The 24,409-nt window shown below is 41.4% G+C and overlaps 2 protein-coding genes across 2 annotated transcripts; both read right to left on the bottom strand.

Annotated features, from left to right (window-relative positions):
• Positions 1 to 10,123: 10,123 nt before the first annotated feature.
• LOC138887313 (uncharacterized) lies at positions 10,124 to 10,498 on the bottom strand. Its single transcript, XM_070169045.1, has one exon. It carries the CDS (start codon positions 10,496 to 10,498, stop codon positions 10,124 to 10,126), a length of 375 nt encoding a protein of 124 aa, XP_070025146.1.
• Positions 10,499 to 16,912: 6,414 nt separating this feature from the next.
• LOC138887312 (uncharacterized) lies at positions 16,913 to 17,563 on the bottom strand. The gene has a single exon (XM_070169044.1). The coding sequence runs from the start codon at positions 17,561 to 17,563 to the stop codon at positions 16,913 to 16,915; it is 651 nt and encodes a 216-aa protein (XP_070025145.1).
• Between the last annotated feature and the right edge of the window lie 6,846 nt (positions 17,564 to 24,409).

Here is a 24,409-nt window from a genome sequence, read left to right as displayed (position 1 = left end):
AGAAAGAAACAAAGAGCCAAGTCAGTTTCATAGTAGAAGAAAGAATTAAATGCTTAAAGGCATTAAAAGAAGACACGTAAAGAAACGTAATGTCACAAACAACATGAAATGGTAAAAAGCTTACAGTATCCCCAACAGAGTCGCCATGCTGTCGCGCCCCTTTTTTCCCGCGAAATCGGGTTTATAACATTTGGGAGGGAAACTCATTCCCCTTTAGGAATTGGGTTTAAATTGAAGAGTCGCCACCTAATGATTAAAGTGCATTAGGACACTAGGAAGAAATTGACTTAGAAAACCAGAGATTGGATAAGGGCTCGAAATTATCCCGAGGGGAAGGTGTTAGGCACCCCTCAGGATCCACTAGTGTGGTTTTCGGCCATACTATAATTGTGATCTTAAGTTCAAATAACAAGTAGGCAAGTAAAAAGTTTCAAATATGAGGGGGTTTTCACATAATGGTTGCAAATAGATTAGAGTTTAAAGAAATAAAAGAAAGCTGAATTTTTTGAGAAAATAGTTTGGAAATTCTGAAAGTAATAAAATAAACAAGTAAAGGGAGGGGGGTCCTAGGTTTACAAATAATATGGATCACCCCACACAACATCCGGTAATCACTCCTCAAAGAGGGGCTACATGAGATGTTATCGCGTGGTCATCATATCCATATCTACCTTTTTCCCACCCCGTTAAGGTATTAAAGCGCGGAATGGTTTCGTTACTTATTGCATGTTATTACCTTCCCCAATCCTATCAGTCTCGGAGGTACTTGGGACTACTAATCCTAAAAGGGAAGGGGTATGAGGTTTCATAGTTTTAAAAGGACAAAATTCTAAGGTGGTAATCAAAACATATATGTAGCAAGTATTGGGAAAGTATATAAACAGATAGAAAGGCTCAAATAGACCTCATTAAATCAAAGAAAAGCATATAGTTTAGCATGTCTTGCATGTACTGATTAAGGTCTAATCAAACTTAATAAGTTAAAGCAGGCTGATCTATCACATATTTTCAGATAAGAAGTCCGAATTTGGCATGCCCACTGGTTGTAATTAACAAAACGTGGTGCAATTATAGCTTTTATCCTAAGGCTTGCCTAAGTGTTAGACAAAACCTATAGGCATGTTATCTACTGGTTTCAGAAATAAAGAAGTAAACTGATTACAGAAAGGTTGCCAGTTTTTAACAGAATAATACAATTTCTGTAGTTGATAATGCGTTACTGCTGACAGATTAAACTTAAAATGAGTGAGGCGGTTCAGATTTGGCTGATAGTTTCTATAGGCATGCTTTCTAGGCGTTTTTGATTTTAAACATTTTTACAGACGTAGCAAGAGTGCAGAAATCCTATGGGCATGGTATCTAAATGCTGTTAGTTATTTAAATCCTATAGACAGGTTTGTCTAGTGACAGATGCATATGCAGGATTTGAATTTCTAGTTAACTACGAGCATGGTATCTAGATGAGAGATGCAGAACTTTCTTATAGACATGGTATCTATATAATGCAGAAGTGCAGAAAACCTTAAAGACATGGTATCTATATGAATGCATAAACCTATAGACATGGTGTCTATATAATGCAGGAATTCTTATAGCCATGGTGTCTATATGCAAGTGCAGAATTCTGTAAGTAAACCTATAATAAGGATATCTACGTGGATGCAGAAATTAATAAACCTATAGGCATGTTATCTAAAGATGAGAATGCAGAAATAGGCATGGTATCTATAGAAATTAATAAGCCTATAGGCATGATATCTACCCCTGTTTGCATACAGTCATTCCCATCCCTTTTCACTAGCCACCCCTAATAGTTATTACAAATTATTACAGCCCAGAATGAATAAGAAAAGCAAAATTACATAAAAAATTAACAGTACAAGTAAGGGGAGCCTAATTCAGGTTCCATGTCTGAAATATGTGATGAACCAACTCCAAATATCAAGATCCAAAGCCTTTCTCTCATTTGGATGTGTCAGAGTTCTCTAAGAGCCTCAAATGGACTTCGGATAGTGCTCACACCCAAATGTGCAGGATTAAGTCATAGTGCAGTGTGGAAGGGTCAGCCCTCAGGTATCCAAGTTCAAAGGGAACTCAACGTCCCAAGGCAAGGCTAACATGAGGGGGGCAGAACATAGAAGCTAAGAGTGAGTGTAAGTTCAAAGTTTGAAAAAGGGTAAATGGGAAGTGGTAAAGAAGCAAGCACAATCTAGTGGGCATACCTAGCAATGAGAAGTGTTGGCACACCCTACAAGCCTATTAAACACATTATTTTGGGAGTCAGGATCCCCTAAGGGATCAAGTCCAAACATGAACAATAACTTGCATATTGCCATGTTATGAACTACAATTCAAAGCACATAGAAGGAAACATGGGTGCATGGATTCACAACAAAAACAGGTAAAAAGAAATTAACATGCCAGTTAAATATTTAACTCCACATAGACAGTAAAATAGACATGGATGTAAAGGATGTAAGTAAACACATTGGGATGATGCTGAAGCTAAAACTAGAACATACCAGTCTTAAAGAAACAAGTAAGAAGAAAGTCGTAGTCTTGTAAAACCAAAGTGCAAACAGGAAGTCAGAATACGATGAGTTTAGAAGAGGATTGAGACTGTGGGTGTGAAGTCTGAAGTGTAAAAGTGTTGAGTTGAAAGTGTCCATGGTGAGAAAGGGGTCGTGCCCTTTTATAGTATAAAAGGCAAGCAGAAATAAGGTAAGAGAATAGTTTGAAAATCGATTGTCAATCAGTTACACAAGTTTTCCCTTTAATTAAGGGATTCAGATTACAAATTGGTATAAACCCATTAAGGAAAGAAATTAATCAAACACTTTGTGCAAAGTAGTATAGTAGGGGTAAATAGATAAAGTTCTATTTAAGGACAAGGTCTTGACAGTACACGATTTGTGCAAATAAGGCAAGGAAATCAGTTAACAACCAAGAAATCAGAAGTCCAAAGATTTGTAGGAATGAACCTAGTCAGAAAAGGTGAAGAAATGTTTTACTTAAGTAAAATCGGCAACAATCAATTAGACCTATTCAAAGGAATTCTGAGTCAATCACAAGTTGAAAAACCCTTTTGAATAAAGATTCATCACATATAAAAGCAAACAGACACATTAAACATGAGAGAAACTTATCATGCTAATCAGTAGAAGGGTCTAGTGTAGAAGAATTTAAAAAAGCTCAGAATTGTGTGCAAACAAAGAAGTTCAAACTTAGTTCATAGACTCAGAGATTAGTCTGAAAGAGTTAAGGGTTCTCAAACAAAACCCTAGTTCAATCACATGACCAAACCTCGGCAATACCCCCAAATTCTTGGGTTTCCACCTCGAGTCAAGTACAAAGATGAGGAAGCGAGTAGTCAAAACAGGCTTAGAGATTTCTTTTAGAAACTCATGAGAAAACAAGCAACTTCAGTAGAAATTTCAAAGCAAACAGAGTGAAGAAATTCGAAGCATAATGAGAGTAGAAGAAACAGTAGAGGAAAACATGCTTAAACGCGTCTTTAGAAGAAACTTAAAACAAGGTTCAGTAGAAGGCAAACAAAGAGACTTAAGAATTTAGTAGAGAAATACAGTAGAAGAACACAAGAACACCCGAAAAGTATAGCAAAAGAACATATAGGAAAACACAGTAAGATAAACATGTGAGAGCATGGTATAGAAACACAGTAGAAAAACGAAAGATAGAAAGCACAGAAGAATATGTGTGGTAAAAAGGAAACATATGAGCAAAGTAGAGACAAAGAAAAGGAAAAGAACAGCCAGAGAAACATTTTAAGCATTTCAGAAAACCCTAAATCGAAAAAGATGGGATTTTGAAAGTAATTTTTGAAAGAAAGTTGGGGAAATCGTTTGAAAACTCAAATAGAGGATAGATACATAACAAATATAAAAAGATCGAAGAAAACCTCAAAGAGTTAGGGTTTCAGAAGAGCCCTAGAAATGAGAGAGACTTGGAAAAAGTCCGATCTGAGTCAGAGAAGTTAGAACCAGGCTCAAAACACCATGGTATGCTTCGCAAGGCCGGAGACGGCCATGAAACCTTGAATCAGCAGAGGATTTGAGAGGAAACCTTCGAGGTCAGACCTTGAACCTCCAAGTACCAGGCGTATAAGAGCAAGAAGGGATGAGTGTAGGGCTTCCATGGCCTGAGAAGCCATGGATTCCGGTGGTTTTGAGGTTGAAGACGGTAGGAGGCGATTAGGGTATTGAGAACATTCGAGAGAGATTGAGGGATTGGAGCATTTAGAGGCAGCTGATAGAAGAGAAATGAGGGGATTAGGGTAGTCGTTTGGATTAAAAAAGGCAAAAATGGGTAGGGGCCGTTGATATTAGAGATCAACGGCCAGGATAAGAGGGGGTCTGGGTCAGGTAGATTTTAGTTGGGTCAGGGGCGGGTTAAATTGAATTGGGATGGTCCATTTAAAAAAAAATTGGGGTTTAATTGGGGGCAGATTTTAGGCCAAAATTGAAATAGTTAGGGCTAGATTTTAAATAGCCACTTTTTCCCTTTTTATTTTATAAAAATAGGTAAAATGATTTCTAAAACAAATTAAAAGTACTAAATGAATTAATAATACCCAAATATTAAATTAAAAAACACTGGGATCAATATTTGTAATCATAAACCCAATTAAATCTTAAAATAGGTTAAAATTGCAATTATATGCAATTTAACTTTTAAAATACTAAATAAATTTGTAAAAAATGTGTAGAAATTACCCTAGACATATTTTTGTATAAATATAAGGATAAAATAAGTTATTCACCAAAATGATAATTTTGGGAATAATTATTAGTTTTTGTATTGTTAAAATAGGGTAATAAATTGATTTAAAAATCTTTTAAAAAATTAGGAAAATACTAAAATATTTGGACATACTTATATATGCATATATATATGCTATTTTGAAAGTATTTTGTATGTAAAAAATACATAGGGAAAAATTGGGTATCAACAGCCCCGAAGCCTGGGCAGTATCTCCTCATATGACCCAGATCTCCGCTCTCAAAACAATCCCGCGGTGCGGTGACCTACTGCCCTGATGTCTGACCCTGATGGCCTGTAGACCCATCGGAAGACGCCTAATAGCCGGTGGGCAGTATGAACTCTCCGGTATAACATTAAAATAGGAGCTAGAAGAACCCTAGGGACCTGAATACCCGCTAGAAGAACCCTGAATAGCTGGCGGGCGATAAGAACTCTCTAGAATAATACTGAAATATGGGTGCCCTGGAGCACTTTGAGGAGGTGGTGGTGCTGAATATGGGGGCCTGCTGGGCTGACCCCTCCCACAATGACCTCTATCCCTAACCGGGCCACCTCTAAACTCTATAGAGAATCAAACCCTCTTGTCATGTTGCATATACTCTCTACTCCACAGATGGTAGCCCTCAATCCTCCGAGCAATCTCTGCATGATGTCCCTAATACCAGAATGCAACCCTGCAACAAACCTTCACACCCTCTCTGCATCAGTAGGAAGTATCATCAGTGTATGGCGGGACAACTCAGAAAACCTCGCCTCATAGTCGGTCACAGATATCTGACCCTGCTCAAACTAATACCGCAGCTCTTCTCTCTCAGAGGGTGGAATATACCTATCTAGGAAAAGTTGTGTGAACTGACCCCAAGTAATGGGAGGAGAACCCATTGGCCTGCCAAGACGGTAAGACTTCCGCCATCTACGGGCTTTGCCCTCCAGCTAGAATGTAGTGAAGTCAACCCTGTGAAACTCCAATATCCTCATGTTTTGCAGTCTGTCCCTGCACCTATCAATGAAATCCTGAGCATCCTCGTGATGCTCATCTCCAAAGATGGGAGGGTGTAACCTAGTCCATCTGTCCAGCAACTTTTGTGGATTGCCGTCCGCCGCTGGTCTAGGCTTGTGTACAACTATAGCAACTGGTTGAGCCCCGTTCGCAAGTAGTACACCCAGAGTCTGATACACTGCAGTTGCATGACCAGGAGCTTGGGTAGTAGGGGTCTATGCTTCCCCTCCCACCTAAGATGTGGCTGGGTCTGCCAGAAATAAACCAGCCTATGTCATGGTGTCCATGAACCGCAACATATGTCCCATGATCTCCTGGAAAGCCGGTGCTATCATGAAGTCCGCCGGGGTAGGCAGCTGTGGGAACCTTGCCCTGCTCCTCAATAATAGGGTCCCCTGCAGGATTCGCTGCTGGTGCAACTGGGGCAGCTCTAAGACACCCTCGTCACCTACCTTTGGCCGGTGCCCTCCCCCGGCCTCTGCCTCGGCCTCTAGCAGCGGGGGGAGCAGCTCTTCCCGGGTCTGGAACATCTGCAGTGCACGTCCTCTCCTTCTGTGAGAGAATAGAAGAAGGAAATTTAGTATATCATTGACTACACGATAGAAGATGAATAAAGAGTAGTTTCCTAATACCCGATAGCCTCTCCAAGATAGATACAGACATCTCCATACTGATCCAAAAAACTCTATTAGGTTTGCCCATGACTTGCAAGGCCTACGCGAACCTAGTGCTCTGATACCATGTTGTCACGACCAAATTTTCATTATAGATCGTGATGGCGTCCAACACCATTGGGTGGCAAGCCAACCCTAGTCAACTAGCAAGTTCTCATTTATTTTACCAAATAATCACAACATGTTCTTGACTTAAATTTAAAACAAGTGATAACAATCCATAATAATAGATATACAATTAAAATGATAGTCTACTAATGTGTGTGCCAGGAACCAGTGTCACAAGTACGAGGGCAACTAGTACAATGTACAAAGAATATAATTACCCTACTGCCCGGGATGGAATAGACAGATATAACAAAAGAAAAGAAGAGACTCTGGCATGCTGCTGAACGGCCCAGAAGGGCCAGCTCACCGTGAAGTCTCGATCAAGTATTAGGGGTGCACGCCGACTGGATAGCTAGATGCACCTGCCTCAAATCTTGTACAGTTAAGTACAGAATCATAGTATAAGTATATAAACAACATGTACCCAACAAGTATCCAGTCTAACCTCAAAGAAGTAATGACGACGGGTCGACATGACACTTACTAATGTCAATGTCAATAATATTTAAGTATTTCGCTAAGCAAGGATAGCATGAATATAATGACAGTCTCAAAATCAAGGAGAAAATGATATATCATCTTCGGTCATGTCATATAATAATTTGCATTTCAAAGTATTTAAACAGAGTAAATTATGGATAAATTCCACGTGAATAACATGCGCACGTTATGTCGTGTTCGTACGGCCTAGTCCAACATAATATTAAACTGTGCACTGCCATAGAATCGAATGGCGCGAACCATAGATGCATCTATTTCTACCGAGGTGATCGACCCGATACACAAATAGCAATTTTTATCAAGTAAGCACACATTGCTCATTTATAGTCAAATAAATTCATATAACTTCTCAAGTAAGTGTGTACATTCATTTATAATTATTTACAATTTCTAGCATGCCCTAAATGATCTCAGTAGCAACCAAAAACGTAGGCATTTGCATGTATAGAAATGATATGAGTCCTAAACTACTCGGACAATTAGCATAATAGCAGCTACGCATGGACTCTCGTCACCACGTACGTAGCCCAAAACATCTATTTAATTCACAAGCATCTATTTAATTCACCTAGGGGTTTATTTTCCTCTTACAAGATTAGAAAGGAGACTCACTTTGCTCCAAAGCTTACTTCCAAATTCAAGAACGTGCTCAAAACCCTCAATTCGGAGCCGAACAATCCAAAACTAATCAAACGGGGTAAAAACTAGTCAATACAAGCTCAAGAGTTCATATTCTAGCTATTAGAGTAATTTCCCAACCCTAAATGCAAAGTTTCTAAAATTCAACCCTAGGTCCATGTGCTGGGATTCCGAAATTTTTTGAAGAATGTTGTTACCCATAACCTAAGGATCAAGAATATATGATTTTTACTCCATTCCATAACAAATTTCATGGTTAGATCTTGTTTTTATCAAAACCCTAGGTTTTACTCTAATCCCATGATTTTCACTAATTTTTATGTGTTAATCTACCCAAAACCCAAGTATTAAACTCACATTAAGTGGACATAACTGACCTCCCAATACTAGGTTGAAAACCCTTCTTTGGAAGTTCCCAAATCGCCCAAGTGTAGAAGTGAAATAAAATAAATGTCCAAAGTCCCATTTTTAAAAGTTGTGCCTAGGCCTCTGATGTCGCATATGTGACTTTAGGTTCGCAAATACGAAGCTCGCAATTGCGACAAAATCATTGCAAATGTGAACCTGGTCTCTCTTTGCAAGGGTCGCAAATGCGGCAAAAGAGTCGCAAATGCGGACCCTGCTGGGTTTGCAAATGCGACGACTGCCCAGCTAGGATTCTTCGCAATTGCGAAGCCTTCCTCGCAAATGCGGCCATCGTAAATTCAAAAAATTCCTCACATTTGCGAGACCTGCGAGACTGCCCATAAATACCAGAAAAACTGGAGAGTTTTCACTCGCAACACACGTCCAAAACTCACCCGAGCCCTCGGGGATCCACACCGAATACTCCAACAAGTCTAACAACATCCTACAAACTTGCTCGTGAATCGACGAAATAACATCTAAAACTACGGATTTAACACCAAAACATACAAAATCCGTAAAATTCCCATTTTTACAACCGAACGTCCGAATCACATCAAATTAGTCCCGTTTCTCACCAAATTTCACAGACATGACTTAAATGTTATATTTGACCTATACCGGGCTACGGAACCAACATACGAGCCCGATATCAATATGATCAAACATTATTCAGTTTTTTTAAATACATAGATTTTTAGTTTAACAATTTTTAAAACAAATTCATTACTCGAGCTAGGGACCTCGGAATTCGATTCCGGGCATACGCCCAAGTCTCATATTTTATTATAGACCCTACGGGACCATCAAAATACGAGCCTGGGTCCGTTCACTGGAAATGTTGACCGAAGTCAAACTTGGCCTTTTAAGCCAACCTTAAGGAACCAAGTGTTCTGGTTTCAACCCAAACTTCTCCAAATCCCGAACCAACCATCCCCACAAGACATAAATCAATTAAAGCAAGTACGGGGATTCTTATTTAGGGGAACGAGATTCTAGAAAGAAAAATGACCAGTCGAGTCGGTACAGCATCTGCGCCTCGCTTCTGTGAGGGAAAGTCCGCTTCTGCGGAATTAGGCCGGGTAGTTGGGGTCGCATCTATGGTCTGGGGACTCCTTTATCGGAAGAGGAGTTGTATCTGCGGAACCTAGGCTCTTCCCCTTATGCTGCATCTGCGATTGGTTAGCCGCTTCTGTTGTCTCGCACCTGCGGCTGGTCAACTATAGGTGCGATTATGACAAAACTGGAGCTACACCTCCTTCTTAAATTTCTAACTTAACTCGAGCCTCGTCCGATTGACGCTCAGGGATCCCGGGGTCCCGCCCAAACATACCGACAACTTTGGAATCATAAAATGGACTCGCTCGAAACCTTGGAATGCCCGAAATAATGCTAAATCCAATAATCACACCCTAAAACCAATTGAATCAAACTTATGACCTTCAAGTTCTTCAATCGACTTCCAATGTGCCGAAACATACTTATACTAATCGGATTGACACTAAATTTTGCGTGCAAGTCTTAAATGACATTATGGAACTATTCACAATCTCAAAATTCTGTTCGAACCTCGATATCACAAAAACCTACTCTAAACCAAATTTAAAGAACATCAAAATACTTAAGGGATCAACTTTCACTATTAGGCGCCAAAACGCTCTCGGGTAATCCAAACCCCGATCTGGACATACGCCTAAGTCCGAAATCATCATACGAACCTATTGGAACCTTCAAATCCCGATTCCGAGGTCGTTTACTCAAAATGTTGACCAAAGTCAAACTTGGCCTATTAAGCCAACCTTAAGGAACCATGTGTTCCGATTTCAACCCAAACTGTTCTAAATCCCGAACCAACCATCCCCGCAAGTCATATATTAGTAAAATCAAGTACGTGAAGTCTTATTTAGGGGGACTGGGTTCTAGAAAGCTAAATGACCAGTCGGGTCATTACATTCTCCACCTCTTAAAAACATTCGTCCTCAGACGGGTTTAGATTCATACCTTAAATGCTAAATCAGCGTGGATATCTGCTCCGCATGTCCTCCTTGGACTCCCAAGTCGCCTCCTCGACTGGTTGGCCTCTCCACTGGACCTTTATCGCAGAAATACTCTTGGATCTCAACTGGTGATCATGTCTATCAATAATGGCAATAGGTTTTTCCTCATAACCCAAGCTCTCATCTAGCTGAATAGTACTAAAGTCTAACATATGGGAAAAGTTGTGATACCTCCGAAGCATAGACACGTGAAAAACTAGATGAACCCCTGACAAGCTGGGAGGCAAAGCAAGCTCATAAGCAACCTCCCCAACTAGCCTCAACACCACAAATGGGCCTATAAACCTTGGGCACAACTTGCCCTTCTTCCCGAATCTCATAAGACCCTTCATCGGCTAGACTTCCAATAGAACCTTCTCGCCGACCATGAATGATACATCACATGCCTTCTGATATGCGTAACTTTGATGTCTGGACTATGCTATGCGAAGTCTCTTCTTAATCATCTTTACCTTTTCCAAGGAATCCTTCACAAAATCCTACCATACAACTTAGCCTTACCAGGATCAAACCACCCGATAGGGAAACGACATTGCCGACCATATAAAGAATCAAATGGACCTATCTTGATGCTGGACTGATAGCTGTTGTTGTAAGCAAACTCGGCCAAAGGCAAGAACTGATCCCACTACCCTCCAAAGTCGATCACACATGCTCTAAGCATGTCCTCCAAAAACTGAATTGTGTGATACGACAGCCCATCGGTCTGTGGGTTAAATGTTGTGCTGAGCTCCACATGGGTCCCCAACTCACTTTGTACGACCCTCCAAAAATGGGAAGTGAATTGAGGGCCTTTATCTGATATGATGGAAACAGGCATACCGTGCAACCGAACTATATTCCGAATGTAGATCTGAGCCAACCTCTCTGAAGTATAAGTAGTCATAACCGGAATGAAGTGTGCCGACTTGGTCAACCTGTCGACAATGACCCAAACTACATCAAAGTTCTACAGTGTACCCGGTAACCCAACTACGAAGTCCATAATAATGTACTCCCACTTCCACTAAGGTATAGTCATCTACTTAAGTAGGCCACCTTGCCTCTGGTGCTCATACTTAACCTGCTGGCAATTCAAGAACCTAGCCATATACTCAACTATGTCTTTCTTCATCCGCCGCAACCAAGAATGCTGCCTCAAGTCACGCTACATCTTCATAGCACTAGGATAAATAAAATACCGTGAACTGTGTGCCTTCTCTAGAATTCTCTCCCTCAAGCAATCGACATTAGGAATACATAGGTGACTCTGGAGTCGCAAAACACCATCCTCGCCAATAGAAACCTCCTTGGCACTACCCTGTAGCATCGTCTCTCTGAAGACTGCCAAAATGCAGATCATCGAACAACCGAGCCTTGATATGCCCTAATATCAAAGACTGGAAACAACACACGCAAGGACTTGGGTGGCCTCTGAAATGTCCAACCTCACAAGTCAGCTAGCCAAGGACTGGATGTTCAAAGCTAGTATTCTCTCCTCCGCTGGAATGTATGCCAAGATACCCATACTCTCTACCTTCTTGCTTAAGGCATCTGCGACCACATTTGCCTTCCCTGGATGATAAATAATGGCGATGTCATAATCCTTCAGTCACTCAAGCCAACTATGCTACCTGAAATTGAGATCCCTCTGCTTGAACAAATGTTGTAAGCTACGATGATCAGTATAAACCTCACATGACACCCCATATAGATAATGCCTCCATATCTTAAGAGAATGAACAATCGGTTCTAACTCTAAATCTTGCACGAGGTAATTCTTCTCATGAATCTTTAGCTGACGCGAAGCATATGCAATAACTCGCCCCTCCTGCATCAATACAAAACCTAAGCCAATACGTGAAGCATCGCAATACACCGTATACATCCCTGAAGCAGAAAGAAATACTAGGACCGTTGCTGTAGTCAAGGCTGTCTTGAGCTTCTGGAAGATCGCCTTAGAATCATCGAACCAACTGAAAGGAGCACGCTTCTAGGTCAATCTAGTCAGAGGTGATGCAATGGATAAAAAGCCCTGTACAAATCAGCGGTAATAACCTGCTAACCCCAAGAAACGCTTGATCTCATTCACTGAAGTAGGATGTGGCCAACTCTGAACTGCCTCAATCTTCTTGGGATCCACCCTAATACCCTCTCTTGATATAATATGCCCCAAGAATGCTACTGACTCTAGCCAAAACTCATACTTGGAGAACTTAGCATATAGCTTCTGCTCTCGCAATGTCTGAAGCACTACTCTCATATGCTGCTCATGCTCCCCTAGGCTACGTGAGTATATCAAGATGTCATCAATGAAGACAATAACAAAGGAATCAATATAGGGCCTGAACACCCAGTTCATCAAGTCTATAAAAGCCGATGGGGCATTAGTCAAGCCGAAGGACATCACCAGAAACTCATAATGGCCACATCTAGTACGGAAGGCAGTCTTCGGGACATCTGAGTCCCAAATCTTCAGCTGATGATACCCCGATCTCAAGTCGATCTTAGAGAACACCCTAGCACCCTACAACTGTTCGAACAAATCGTCAATGCACAGCAACGGGTACTTGTTCTTAATGGTAGCCTTGTTCAAATGGCAGTAATCAATACACATCTGCATAGTCCTATCATACTTCTTCACAAATAACACTGGTGCACCCAAGGTGACACACTTGCTCTCACTAAACCCTTTGCTAACAACTATTCAAGCTGCTCCTTCAACTTCTTCAACTCTTTCGGAGCCATACGATACGGTGGGATAGATATAGGGGTACCTGGAGCTAAATCAATACAAAAATCAATATCACGATCCGGTGACATACCAGGAAGGCCAGAAGGGAACACATCAGTGAACTCCCGGACTACTGGAACTGAATCAATCGTCGGAGACACTACGGTGGTGTCCCGAACATAAGATAGATAAGCCAAACAACCCTTCTCGACCATATGTCGAACCTTCAAAAAATAGATAACCCGACTAGCTATACTAACTGAGGAACTCTTCCACTCCAGCCTTGGCAACTCTATCATTGCTAAAGTAAAAATCTTGGGATGGCAATCTAAGACGGTGTGGTATAAGGATAACCAATCCATGCCTAGGATAACCTCAAAATCGGTCATATTAAGCAACAAAAAGGTCTGCTTTAGTCTCAAAGACATAAAATGTGACCACACAGGACCGATAGATCCGATCCACAACCACTGAATCGCCCACAAGAGTGGACACATAAATAGGAGTACCCAAGGAATCACGAGGAAAATCTAGAAAATAACCAAACAGAGATGATTCATATGAATATGTAGACCCTGAATAAAATAACATTAAAGCATCCCTACCGCAGATGGAAATAATACATGTGAAAATGGCATCTATGGCCAATGCATCTGGTCTGGCCGAAAAAGAATAGAATCTGGCTGGTGCACCGGCCGGCTGGCCTCCACCCGACTGAGAAATAGCTGGTTGACCTCTCTTTGCCTGGCCTCCACCTCTAGGACGACCCCTACCTGCCAACCCTCCTCATCTGGGCGGCTGGCCAGCCAGTGCTGCAATTATGAGTTGCTGACCCAACTGCACTACCTTGCCCCGAAGTCTGGGACAATATCTCCTCATATGACTAAGGTCTCCGCACTCGAAACAACCCCTCAGTGCGGTGACCTGCAGCTCTGATGCATGGCCCTGATGGCCTGTAAACCCACTGGAAGAAGCCTGAATTGTCGTAGACGTTATGAACTCTCTGGTATAACATTGAAGTAGGAGCAGGAACAACCTTAGGGACATGAATACCCACTGGAAGATCCCTGGATGGCTGGCGAGCGGTAAGAACTCTCTAGTATGGTGATGAAATAGGGGCACGCTGGAGTACCTCGAGGAGGTGGTGGTGCTAAATATGGGGGCCTGTTGGGCTGACCCCTCCCGAAATGACCTTTGCCCCTAGCCGGGGCACCTCTAAACTCTCTAGAGAATCGATCCCTCTTGTCCTACTGCATCTTCTCTTTACCTCTCAGACAGTAGCCCTCAATCCTTCGAGCAATTTTTACTACCTACTAATAAGGAGTCCCTATCTCAATCTCTTGGGCCATGTTGGCCCTAATACTAGAATACAACCTTGCAACAAACCTCTTCTCTCTCTCTGAGTTAGTAAGATGTATCACCAGTGCATGGCGGGACAACTTAGAAAATCTCACCACATAGTCGGTCACTAACATCTGACCCTGCTCAAGCTGTTCAAACTAATACTGCATCTCTTCCCTCTCAGAGGGTGGAATATACCTGTACAGGAAAAGTTATGTGAACTGACCCCAAGTAATGGGAGGAGAACCCGCTGGCCTGCCGAGAATATAAGACTGCCACCATCTACGGGCCCTACCTTCCGGCTGGAAAGTAGTGAAGTCAACCCCATGCGACTCCAATATCCTCATGTTATATAGTCTGTCCCTACACCTATCAATAAAATCTCGGGCATCCTCATGACGCTCACCTTTGAAGATAGGAGGGTGTAGCCTAGTCCATCTATCTAATAACTTTTGTGGATCGCCATCTGCAGCTGGTCTGGGCTTATATACCACTGTGACAACTGGCCGAGCCCTATCCGCGGGTAGTGCACTCAGAGTCTGATACACTGGAGCTGTATGACCAGGAGCCTGAGCAGTAGGGGTCTGTGTTCCCTCTTTCGCTTGAGATGTGGCTGGGTCTGCTGGAAATAATCAAGCTTGAGTCATAGAATCCATGAACCGCAACATACGGCCCATGACCTCCTAGAAGCCTGATGCTATCATGAAGTCCGCTAGGGTAGGCTCAGCTGTGGGGACCTCGCCCTACTCCACAATGATAGGATCCACTAGTGGTGCAATTGGGACAGCTCTGGGACGCCATCGTCCCCTTTATCGGCGGGTGCCTTCCCCTGGCCTTGGCCTCTGGGGGGGGGGGGGGGGGGGCAGCCCCTCTCGGGTTTGGAACATATGCCATGCGCATCCTCACCACCTGTTAGAGAATTAGAAGAAGGAAATTTAGTATACCATTAACTGCATGATAGATGATGAATAAAGAGTAGTTTCCTAACACCCTATAGCCTCTCAAAGATAAGTACAAACGTCTCTGTGCTGATCCGCAAGACTCTATTAGGTTGGCCCATGACTTGTGAGACCTACGTAAACCTAGTGCTCCGATACCATGTTGTCACGACCCAATTTCCAATATACGTCGTGATGGCGCCCAACATAGTTATTAGGTAAGCCAACCCTAATCAACCAGTGAGTTCTCATTTATTTTACCGAAAAATCCCAACATTTACAAAATCATAAATTTTAAATAGTCGGTAATTAGCAGATTCACAAAAATCATAACACATCCAAAAATAATAGTTTACAAATGTGTGTTCTAGGAACTAGTGTCACAAGTACTAGGGCAACTAGTAGAATGCACAAAAATACAACTAATCCTACTGCCTGAAATAGAATAGACAGTAAATAACAAAAGATGAGAGACTCTGGCATGGTGCTAAACAGATTAGGAGGGGCAGCTCACAGTGAGATCTCGATCAAGAATCAAGAACGCACGTCGGACGGGTAGCTAGATGCACCTGCCTCAGATCCTGTACAATTAAGTACAGAAGCATAGTATGAGTACATAAACAACATGTACCCAACAAGTATCCAGTCTAACCTCAAAGAAGTAGTGACGAGGGAACGACTTGACACCTACTAGGGTCATTAACAATACAGTTTAAGTGTTATGCTAAGCATGAATAGCATGGATAAAATGACAGTTCAATGACAAGGAGAAATAAGATATTCTTTCTTAACAAAATATCAATTTCAGTCATATCATGTAATAAGTTACATTTCAAAGCATTTAAGCAGTGTAGTTCGCGGAAAGTCCCCATAAATAGCATGCGCACATTGTACCGAGGTCATACGGCACGGTTCGACATAATAATAAATTGTGCACTGCCAGAGGATTGAATAACGCGAACCATAGATGCATCTATTCTCTACCTAGGCGATCAGCCCGATCCACAAATTGTAATCTATTATCAAGTAAGCACACATTTCTCATCTATAGTCAAATAATTCATACAAGTTCCCAAGTAAGTGAGTATAACCGTCTATATTTTTTCACCAATATCTAGCATGTCCGACATGATCTTAATAGCAAGCAAGGACGTAAGCATTTGCAAGTATAGCATTATACGGGTCCTAAACTACCCGGACAATTAGCATAATAGTAGCTATGTACGGACTCTCGCCAATACATGCTCAAGAGTCCATATTCCAACTATTAAAGTAATTTTCCAACCTTAAATGCAAGGTTCCTAAAATTCACCCCCAGGCCCACGTGCTCGGTTTCCGGAAATTTTTGAAGAAAGTTGTTATCCATAAACTAAGGATCAAGAATATATGATTTATTCTACATTCCATAACAAATTTCGTGGTTAAATGTTTTTTTTATCAAAACCCTAGGTTTTACTATAAACTAATAATTTTCACTAATTTTCATAGTGTAATCTACCCCTAAGCTATGTATTAAACTCACATTAAGTAGAAATAACTTACCTTACAATGCTAGGCTGAAATTTCCCTTTTGGAAGCTCCCAAATTGCCCAAGAATAGAATGAAATGTGTCAAAAATGACACATTCCCGTATTAAATGAAGGTACTGCCTTCAGCAATTTCCGCACCTACGATTAGGGGACCGCATCTGCAGTCTCGCTTCTGCGTGGGAAAGTCCGCTTCTGTGGAATTGGGTCGGGCTAGCTAGGGTGACATCAGTGGTCTAGGGATCGCTTTTGCAGTTTCGCTTCTACAAAAGAGGAGCCGCATCTGTGGAACCTGGGCTCCTCCCCTTTGGCCACATCTATGATTGGAAGGTCAGAAGGAAACACATCGGCGAACTCCCGGACTACTTGCAATGAATCAATCGTCGGAGACTTTGTGGTGGTGTCCCGAACATAGGCTAGATACGCCAAACACCCCTTCCCGACCAGATGTCGAGCCTTCAGAAAAGAGATACCCCAACTAGATAAACTAACGGAGGAGCCCTTCCACTCCAATCTCGGCAACTCCGGCATCTCTAAAGTAACAGTCTTGGCTTGACAATCAAGAATGGCATGATATGGAGATAACCAATCCATGCCCAAGATGACCTCAAAGCTGATCATGTCAAGTAATAGAAGGTCCGCTCTAGTCTCGTAAACACAGAATGTAACCACACAGGACCGATAAATCTGATTCACAACCACAGATTCGCCCACAGAAGTGGATACATAGATATGAGTGCCCAAAGACTCATGAGGAATATCTAGGAAATAAGCAAATTGAGATGACACATATGAATATGTTGACCCTGGATCAAACAATACTGAAGCATCCATACCACAAACAAAAATAATACCTATGATCACTGCATTTGAGACCATTGCATCTGCTCTGGCCGAAAAAGCATAGAATTTGGCTGGAGCGCTGGCTGGCTAGTCTCCACCTGGCTAAGCAATGGCTGACTGACCTCCTGCTACCTGGCCTCCACCTCTAGGACAACCCCTACCTACCTGTCCTCCGCCTCTGGGCGGTCGGACTGCTGGTGCTGTAATCATAGGCTGGTGACCCTACTGTACCGCCTTGTCCTGAAGTCTGGGGAAAAATCTCTTTATGTGACCCGGATGCCCACAATCATATCAACCGCGTGGTGCCATAGACTGCTATCCTAAATCCTGACCCTGTTAGCCCGAATACCCACTAGAAGAACCCTGAATGGCCGGTAGGCGATATGAACTCTCTGGCATAGCACTGAAGTAGGCATTGGAAGAACCCTGATGACCAGAATACCCACCGGAGGAACCCTGAATAGCTGGCGAGCGATAAGAACTCTCCGCCATCGCACTTAAATAAGGCCTCACTGGGGAACCTTGAGCAGGTGGTAGTGGTGCTGAATATGGGGGCCTGCTAGGCTGACCTCTCCCAAACTGAGCTCTTTCCCTATCTGGGGCACGTCTAAACTCTCTAGAGAATTGAGTCCTCTTGTCCTGCTGCAACTGCTCTCTACCCCTCTGGTGGTAACCCTCAATCCTCCGAGCAATCTCAACCACTAGCTGATACTCAATCCACATATCAACCTCTTAGGCCATGTTAGCTCGAATACCGGTCTGTAACCCCGCAATAAATCTCTGCACTATCTCTGTGTCCGTAGAAAGTATCATGAGTGAATGGCGAGATAACTCAGAGAATCTCGCCTCATAGTCGGTCACAGACATCCGACCCTACTCGAGCTGCTCAAACTGACACCGTAACTCCTCCCTCTGAGAAGGGGGAATTTACCTGTCCAATAGAAGCCGTGTAAACCGATCCCAAGTCGTAGGAGGAGAATCTACTGGTCTGCCGAGGAGGTAAGACTGCTACCATTTACGGGCCCTTCCCTCTAACTGGAAGACAATGAAATTCACTTCATGGGACTCCAATATCCTCATGTTGTGCAGTCTGTCCCAGCACCTATCAATGAAATACTGGGCATCCTGATGACGCTCACCCCCGAAGATGGGAGGGTACAACCTAGTCCATCTGTCCAACAACTTTTGCGAATCGTCGTCTGCAACTGGTCTAGGCTTAGGTGCCACTACTATAACTGGCTGGGCACCGCCCGCAGGTAGAGTACCGGGAGTCTGATATACGGTAGCTACATGCCTAGGAGCCTGAGCAGTAGTGGTATATGCTCCCCCTCTTGCCTAAGATGTGGCTAGGTTCACTGGAAATAAACCAACATAAGTCATAGAGTCCATGAACCGCATCATACGACCCGTAACCTCCTGGAAACCCAGTTCTGTCATGAAATCCGCCAGGGCAAGCTCTGCTGCGGGCACCTCATGTTTCTCCTCAATAATGGGATCCCCTACTGGATCTGCCAGTGGTTTAACTGGGTCATCTCTGGGACTCCCTCGTACCCTACCTCGGGTCGGTGCCCCTCCCCCGACTTCTGCCTTGGCCTCTAGCAACGGGGGGAGCAGCTCCTCCCCGTTCTGGAACATTCGTTGTACGTATCCTTACCATCTGTGAGAGCATAGAAGAAGGAAATTTAGTATACCACCAGCTGCACGATAGAAGATGAATATAGAGTAGTTTCCTAACACACTATAGCCTCTCGAAGATAAGTACAGATGTCTCTGTATCGATGCGCAAGACTCTACTAGGTTTTCCCATAACTTGCGAAACCTACGTGAACATAGAGCTTTGATACCATGTTGTCATGACCCAAATTTCCATATTAGGTCGTGATGGCGCCAAACACCATTGTTAGGCAAGCCAACACCAGTCAAGTAGTAAATCCTCAATTAAATAATTAGTGCATGAAATATTTCCTTAATGACAAAGAAATAAGAAGTTTGAAACTTAAACATAATCAAACGGAAGTAATAGATACGAACTTAAATTCATACGTTTAAAAACCAGCCTATCCTACTGTATGGAAAGGAAATAGATAGGAAAAGTAAAGACATAGAAAGACTCCAGCTGCTGTAGAACGGCTCAGAAGGGCAGCTCACCGAATGTCTCAAGCTAAGGATTCCACTCTATGCACCGGACTGATGGCCAGATGTACCTGCTTAAAGGCCTGTACAATCAAGTACGAAAGCGTAGTGTGAGTAAATAAACAATATGTACCCAGTAAGTATCCAGTCTAACCTCGAAGAAGTAGAGACGAGGGGTCGACTTGGCACTTAATAGGGTCAATAAATATAATAATACGAAGTTCAATATTTTAATTCATAATGTATGTGGATAACCACAAGCTCAAACAAAAATAATACTGAAAATCCTTTCATCCAATCAATAAATCGAAGCACTTTCTTCATTTAAAACAAGTGACTTTTCAAGCAATGAATCATACGAATTATAAGGGGTTCCTGTTCTATTAGCATACGCAAATACCAGCGAGGACGTTTGGACCGATCCAACATAAAAGTAAATTGAGCAATGTCATGGGTCGAACGACCCGAACCATATATACAGTTATTGACCCGCCGAGGTGAACGACTCTCTCCCATGAGAGTACTGAAAATAATCACCCCGCTCGTAGAATATACTTGCGACATGTTTAAGTACAAATATAACTTAATGCTTCCTCAATTCTTTTCAAAATAAATGTTTGCGTGAAATCCTTAAAACGATGACATTCTCAACTTAGTTTCATTTAATGCAAATAATCAATCAAAATCATATAACGGTACCCACAAAGCATGGTGTAAGCATAGAACTACCCGAACATAACAAGAATAGTAGCTACGTACGGATTCTCATCACTTCGTACGTACGCAGTCCCACAATTAATCATATATTAATTAAGTTCAGCTATGCGGGAAAATTTCCCTCTTACAAGGTTATAAAAGAGACTTACCTTGTTTCGAACCTACTTCCAACTCAAGAATGCGCTCAAACCCTCAAATTGGAGCCGCATAATCCAAAACTAGTCGAATAGTATAAAAACCATTCATTATAGGTGAACAAGTTCATAATCTAGCTATTAAAGTGATTATCCAACCCTAAAGACAAGATTCCTAAAATTCATCCCCGGGGCCACGTGCCCGATTACCGAAATGTTTTGAAGAAAGTTGTTACCCATAACCTAAGGATCAAAAATATATGATTTTTACTTAATTCCATCACAAATTTCGTGGTTAAATCTTGTTTCTACAAAAAAACCTAGGTTTTACTTTAAACCCATAATTTTCACTAATTTACATGTTGTAATCTACCCATAAACTATGTATTAAACTCATGTTAAGTAGAAATCACAAATCGCTATAATTAAAGTAAAATAAATGTAAAAATGTGAGAAAAAACATGTGGCCAAAATTTATAAACAGTCATGTCAAATCGCTTGTCATGTCACGTCAATGTCATTGTCACGACCAAAAACTCAACTGGTCGTGGTGGCACCTAACTGTCATGACCCAAAAATCACCAGTTGTGATGGAACCTAACTCAACCCGCTACGTAAGCCAACTATACTATCCAATTCTCATGGTATTTAATAAGGCAGTTTAAACAAGAGAATTATCTAAATTTATACACTTTTCCAAGGACTGGTAGTACAAATCATGAGTTTCTAAGAATAGAATTAACAAAGCTGATATGAAGTAAATACATCTTCTGTTTGAAAAGTACATAAACAGAGTTTTATAAATCTATGGCTACCATGAACAAGAGGCAGCTACAACCGGAACACATGTACATCTTCAAATCCAGCAACCATCGAACACAGTAACAACTATAGACAACATATGCACGCAATGCACAGAAGTGTAGTTTCAGTACAACTGACCCCATGTACTGGTAAGTAACAAACCTAACCTGAGGTTGAAAGCAGTGACGAGCTGGTACATAGGTCGGGTCCAACACAAATAACCAACATTAGTTCATAAAGTGTATAACAAATAAGTAAATAAATAGCTCAGAAATAAAATGCTCAGCCTTTTCATAGTTTTCCGAAAACAGTTCCACTTTTAGAGTATACCAATGAAAGCCCAAATCCTCTACCGAAATTGTTAAAAATATGAGTAAGTTTTGAAAACTTTAACTTTTTCCTAAAAATCCTTTCCAAAATAGGTAAATACGTTTCATTTCCTTTTTCAAATAACAAGTGTGAAATACCTCTCTATAACCACATATCAATGTATGCAAAAATTCATGAATGACGTGATACCGTACAACATGAGGAAAAATGCGTCTCTATACCTATATGCCATATATGCATGCTAATGCCATGTACCTCATAGATGAATCATGTGCTGACATTCTTAGAGTAATCAACCTCATTGTATCACACCTTTCACTCATCATAATCAACAATTCGGTACTGTATATGGCCCATACAGACCAGGAAAGATCCATCCCGGAATATATATATATATCATTGACTATAAGTCACCCTATACCGAGGAAACGGACAAATCTAGCCTCATGGAGAAGATCCATCTCCATACCAAGGGAAGATCCATCACTGAATATAATCAACCGCGCTCACTAGGGGGGTGCAGACTCCGCAGGGGCTCCTTCAACCCAAGCATTATAACAAGCCAATCATGGCATAAATCAATCAGGCCTTCGGCCTTACTCAATAATCAATAAAAAATGCTATGGCGTGCAGCCTAATCCCATAACTGTCACTCATAATTAGGCTCTCGGCCTCACTCAGTTATCAATCGATCCAGTCTCACCCACAGTCTCACAATGTGATGAAAACTGACCCGGAACAATGATATGATGTATCAATAAGTAACAACTGAGATTGAGATATGATATGATAGCATGAATGTGACTGAGTACGAAATATCAATGAATTCAATGAGATGACAGTAAGAAATGACAACTATGGGTACCAAAAATAACAGCATAAAGCCTAAACATGATATCTAGCATGATGTACAACTCATTTATCTTATCACATGGTGAAAATACAGATATCAATAAAATAGGGCCATTATTCAGTGCCTTGGAAACAACAGAGTCACAATTCATAGGGTGCACGCCCACACGCCCATCACCTAGCATGTGCTTTACCTCAACATCAATCACGTAACACATAATTTGGGGTTTCATACCTCAACACTAAGTTTAGAAGAGTTACTTATCTTAAACAAGAAAATTCTGATACCGATCAAGCCAAGCGATGCTCCAAGAATGCCATCATGCGAGTTTTGACCTCTGAATGTCTCAAAACTAATCAAAAACAACTCAAATATATCCAACAATGCTAAAGGAACCAATCACAATCGAAAAAGGTCAAATCTTTAATCAAAAGCCTAAAATCGGCCAAAAAGCCCAACCCAGTCCCACACTTCACAACCCGACAAAACTCGCAAATACATCAACCCATTCAATTACGATTTCAACCATACTAGTTTCACTCAAATACAACTCCGAATCGGTGTTTAAAACTCAAAAAAATCATATTATGAAACTTTAGGCCAAAACCTCCAATTTCTTCTTTAAAATTCATCAACCAAAAGCAAAAATCGAAGATAGATTCACGAAATATAACCAAAACCGAGTAGAGAACACTTACCCCAATTCATATGCTGAAAGTTGCCTAGAAAATTGCCCATTTCTAAGCTCCCCATTTCAAAATATGCTAAATGCACAAAACCCTCATTTTAACACTATTCTGTCTCGTTTCTTATGTCAAAAGATCTCAAAACTCACTTTTTATTCCTCCAAAGGATTCCTTGTGAAAATTTAGTCAATTTAGGCTTTTGAATCACTCTATTTGATCATATATTGAAAGAGATATGTTGGTTTCAATATTTGAAAATAGTGTAGAGTTCTAAATACGCAGTCAGTGGCAATTTCATAATTAATCTGAAAAATCTAGCAACCCAAATCTTAGTAAAATTACCATAAGATCCTCATACAATATCCAAATTTGACGATTTTTTTTGATATGGCTCCATAGTTATGATACGGGTGTAATGGTTCAATCGAAATAGAAATCGGAGCTCATATATTCAATGTGATAACATTTATGCTTGAAGAAACAACGTCGAAACATAATAAAAACGAGCGCAACATAACTCAAACCTATCTGAAACTCACCTGAGCCCTTGGAGACCATGTCGAAACATACCAACAGGTTCCATATCATAATACGGACCTACTCGAGGCCTCAAAACACACATAACAATATCGAATCGACGGAACACACCTCAAATCAAACTTAATGAACTTTCGAACTTTCGACTTCCAAAAACTGACGCCGAAGCATATCACATCAACTCGGAATGAACTCAAAGTTTGAACACAAGTCCTAATACATCATACAGAGCTACTCGTGCCCCCAAGCTTCTGAGCGAAATGCAAATGCTCAAAGGATCGGTCGGGTCGTTACATCATCCCCCACTTAAACATACATTTGTCCTTGAACGTGCCTAGAGTTGTTCCAAAAGCCAACAAATTGTTGTATAACCTTACCATGCACATACCCGGGGGTGATCCCACGTCACCCTATCCCATATAGGTCTGATAACACAACATGATTGAAATTCCTTAACCCAACCTAGCCCATAAGCCTTAGAATCCAATTTCCAAACATCCGGAACTTTCTATAAGATCAGAGTCTTGCATCTACACACTGTATAAGTCTGAAGAAGCTGCATCAAGCCATACTCGTAACTCAAGATGTAATCATATAATATACCTCAAAACTCAAATACTCATAGCGATAATTTCTAATCACAGTAGCTGCTCAAAACAACCTAATGCCGGTAATAACCCTCTTATCA

This window comes from Nicotiana sylvestris, chromosome 3 (assembly GCF_000393655.2).
Source record: "Nicotiana sylvestris chromosome 3, ASM39365v2, whole genome shotgun sequence".
Lineage (NCBI taxonomy): Eukaryota > Viridiplantae > Streptophyta > Magnoliopsida > Solanales > Solanaceae > Nicotiana > Nicotiana sylvestris.
This window is presented reverse-complemented; position numbering and strand designations above follow the sequence as displayed.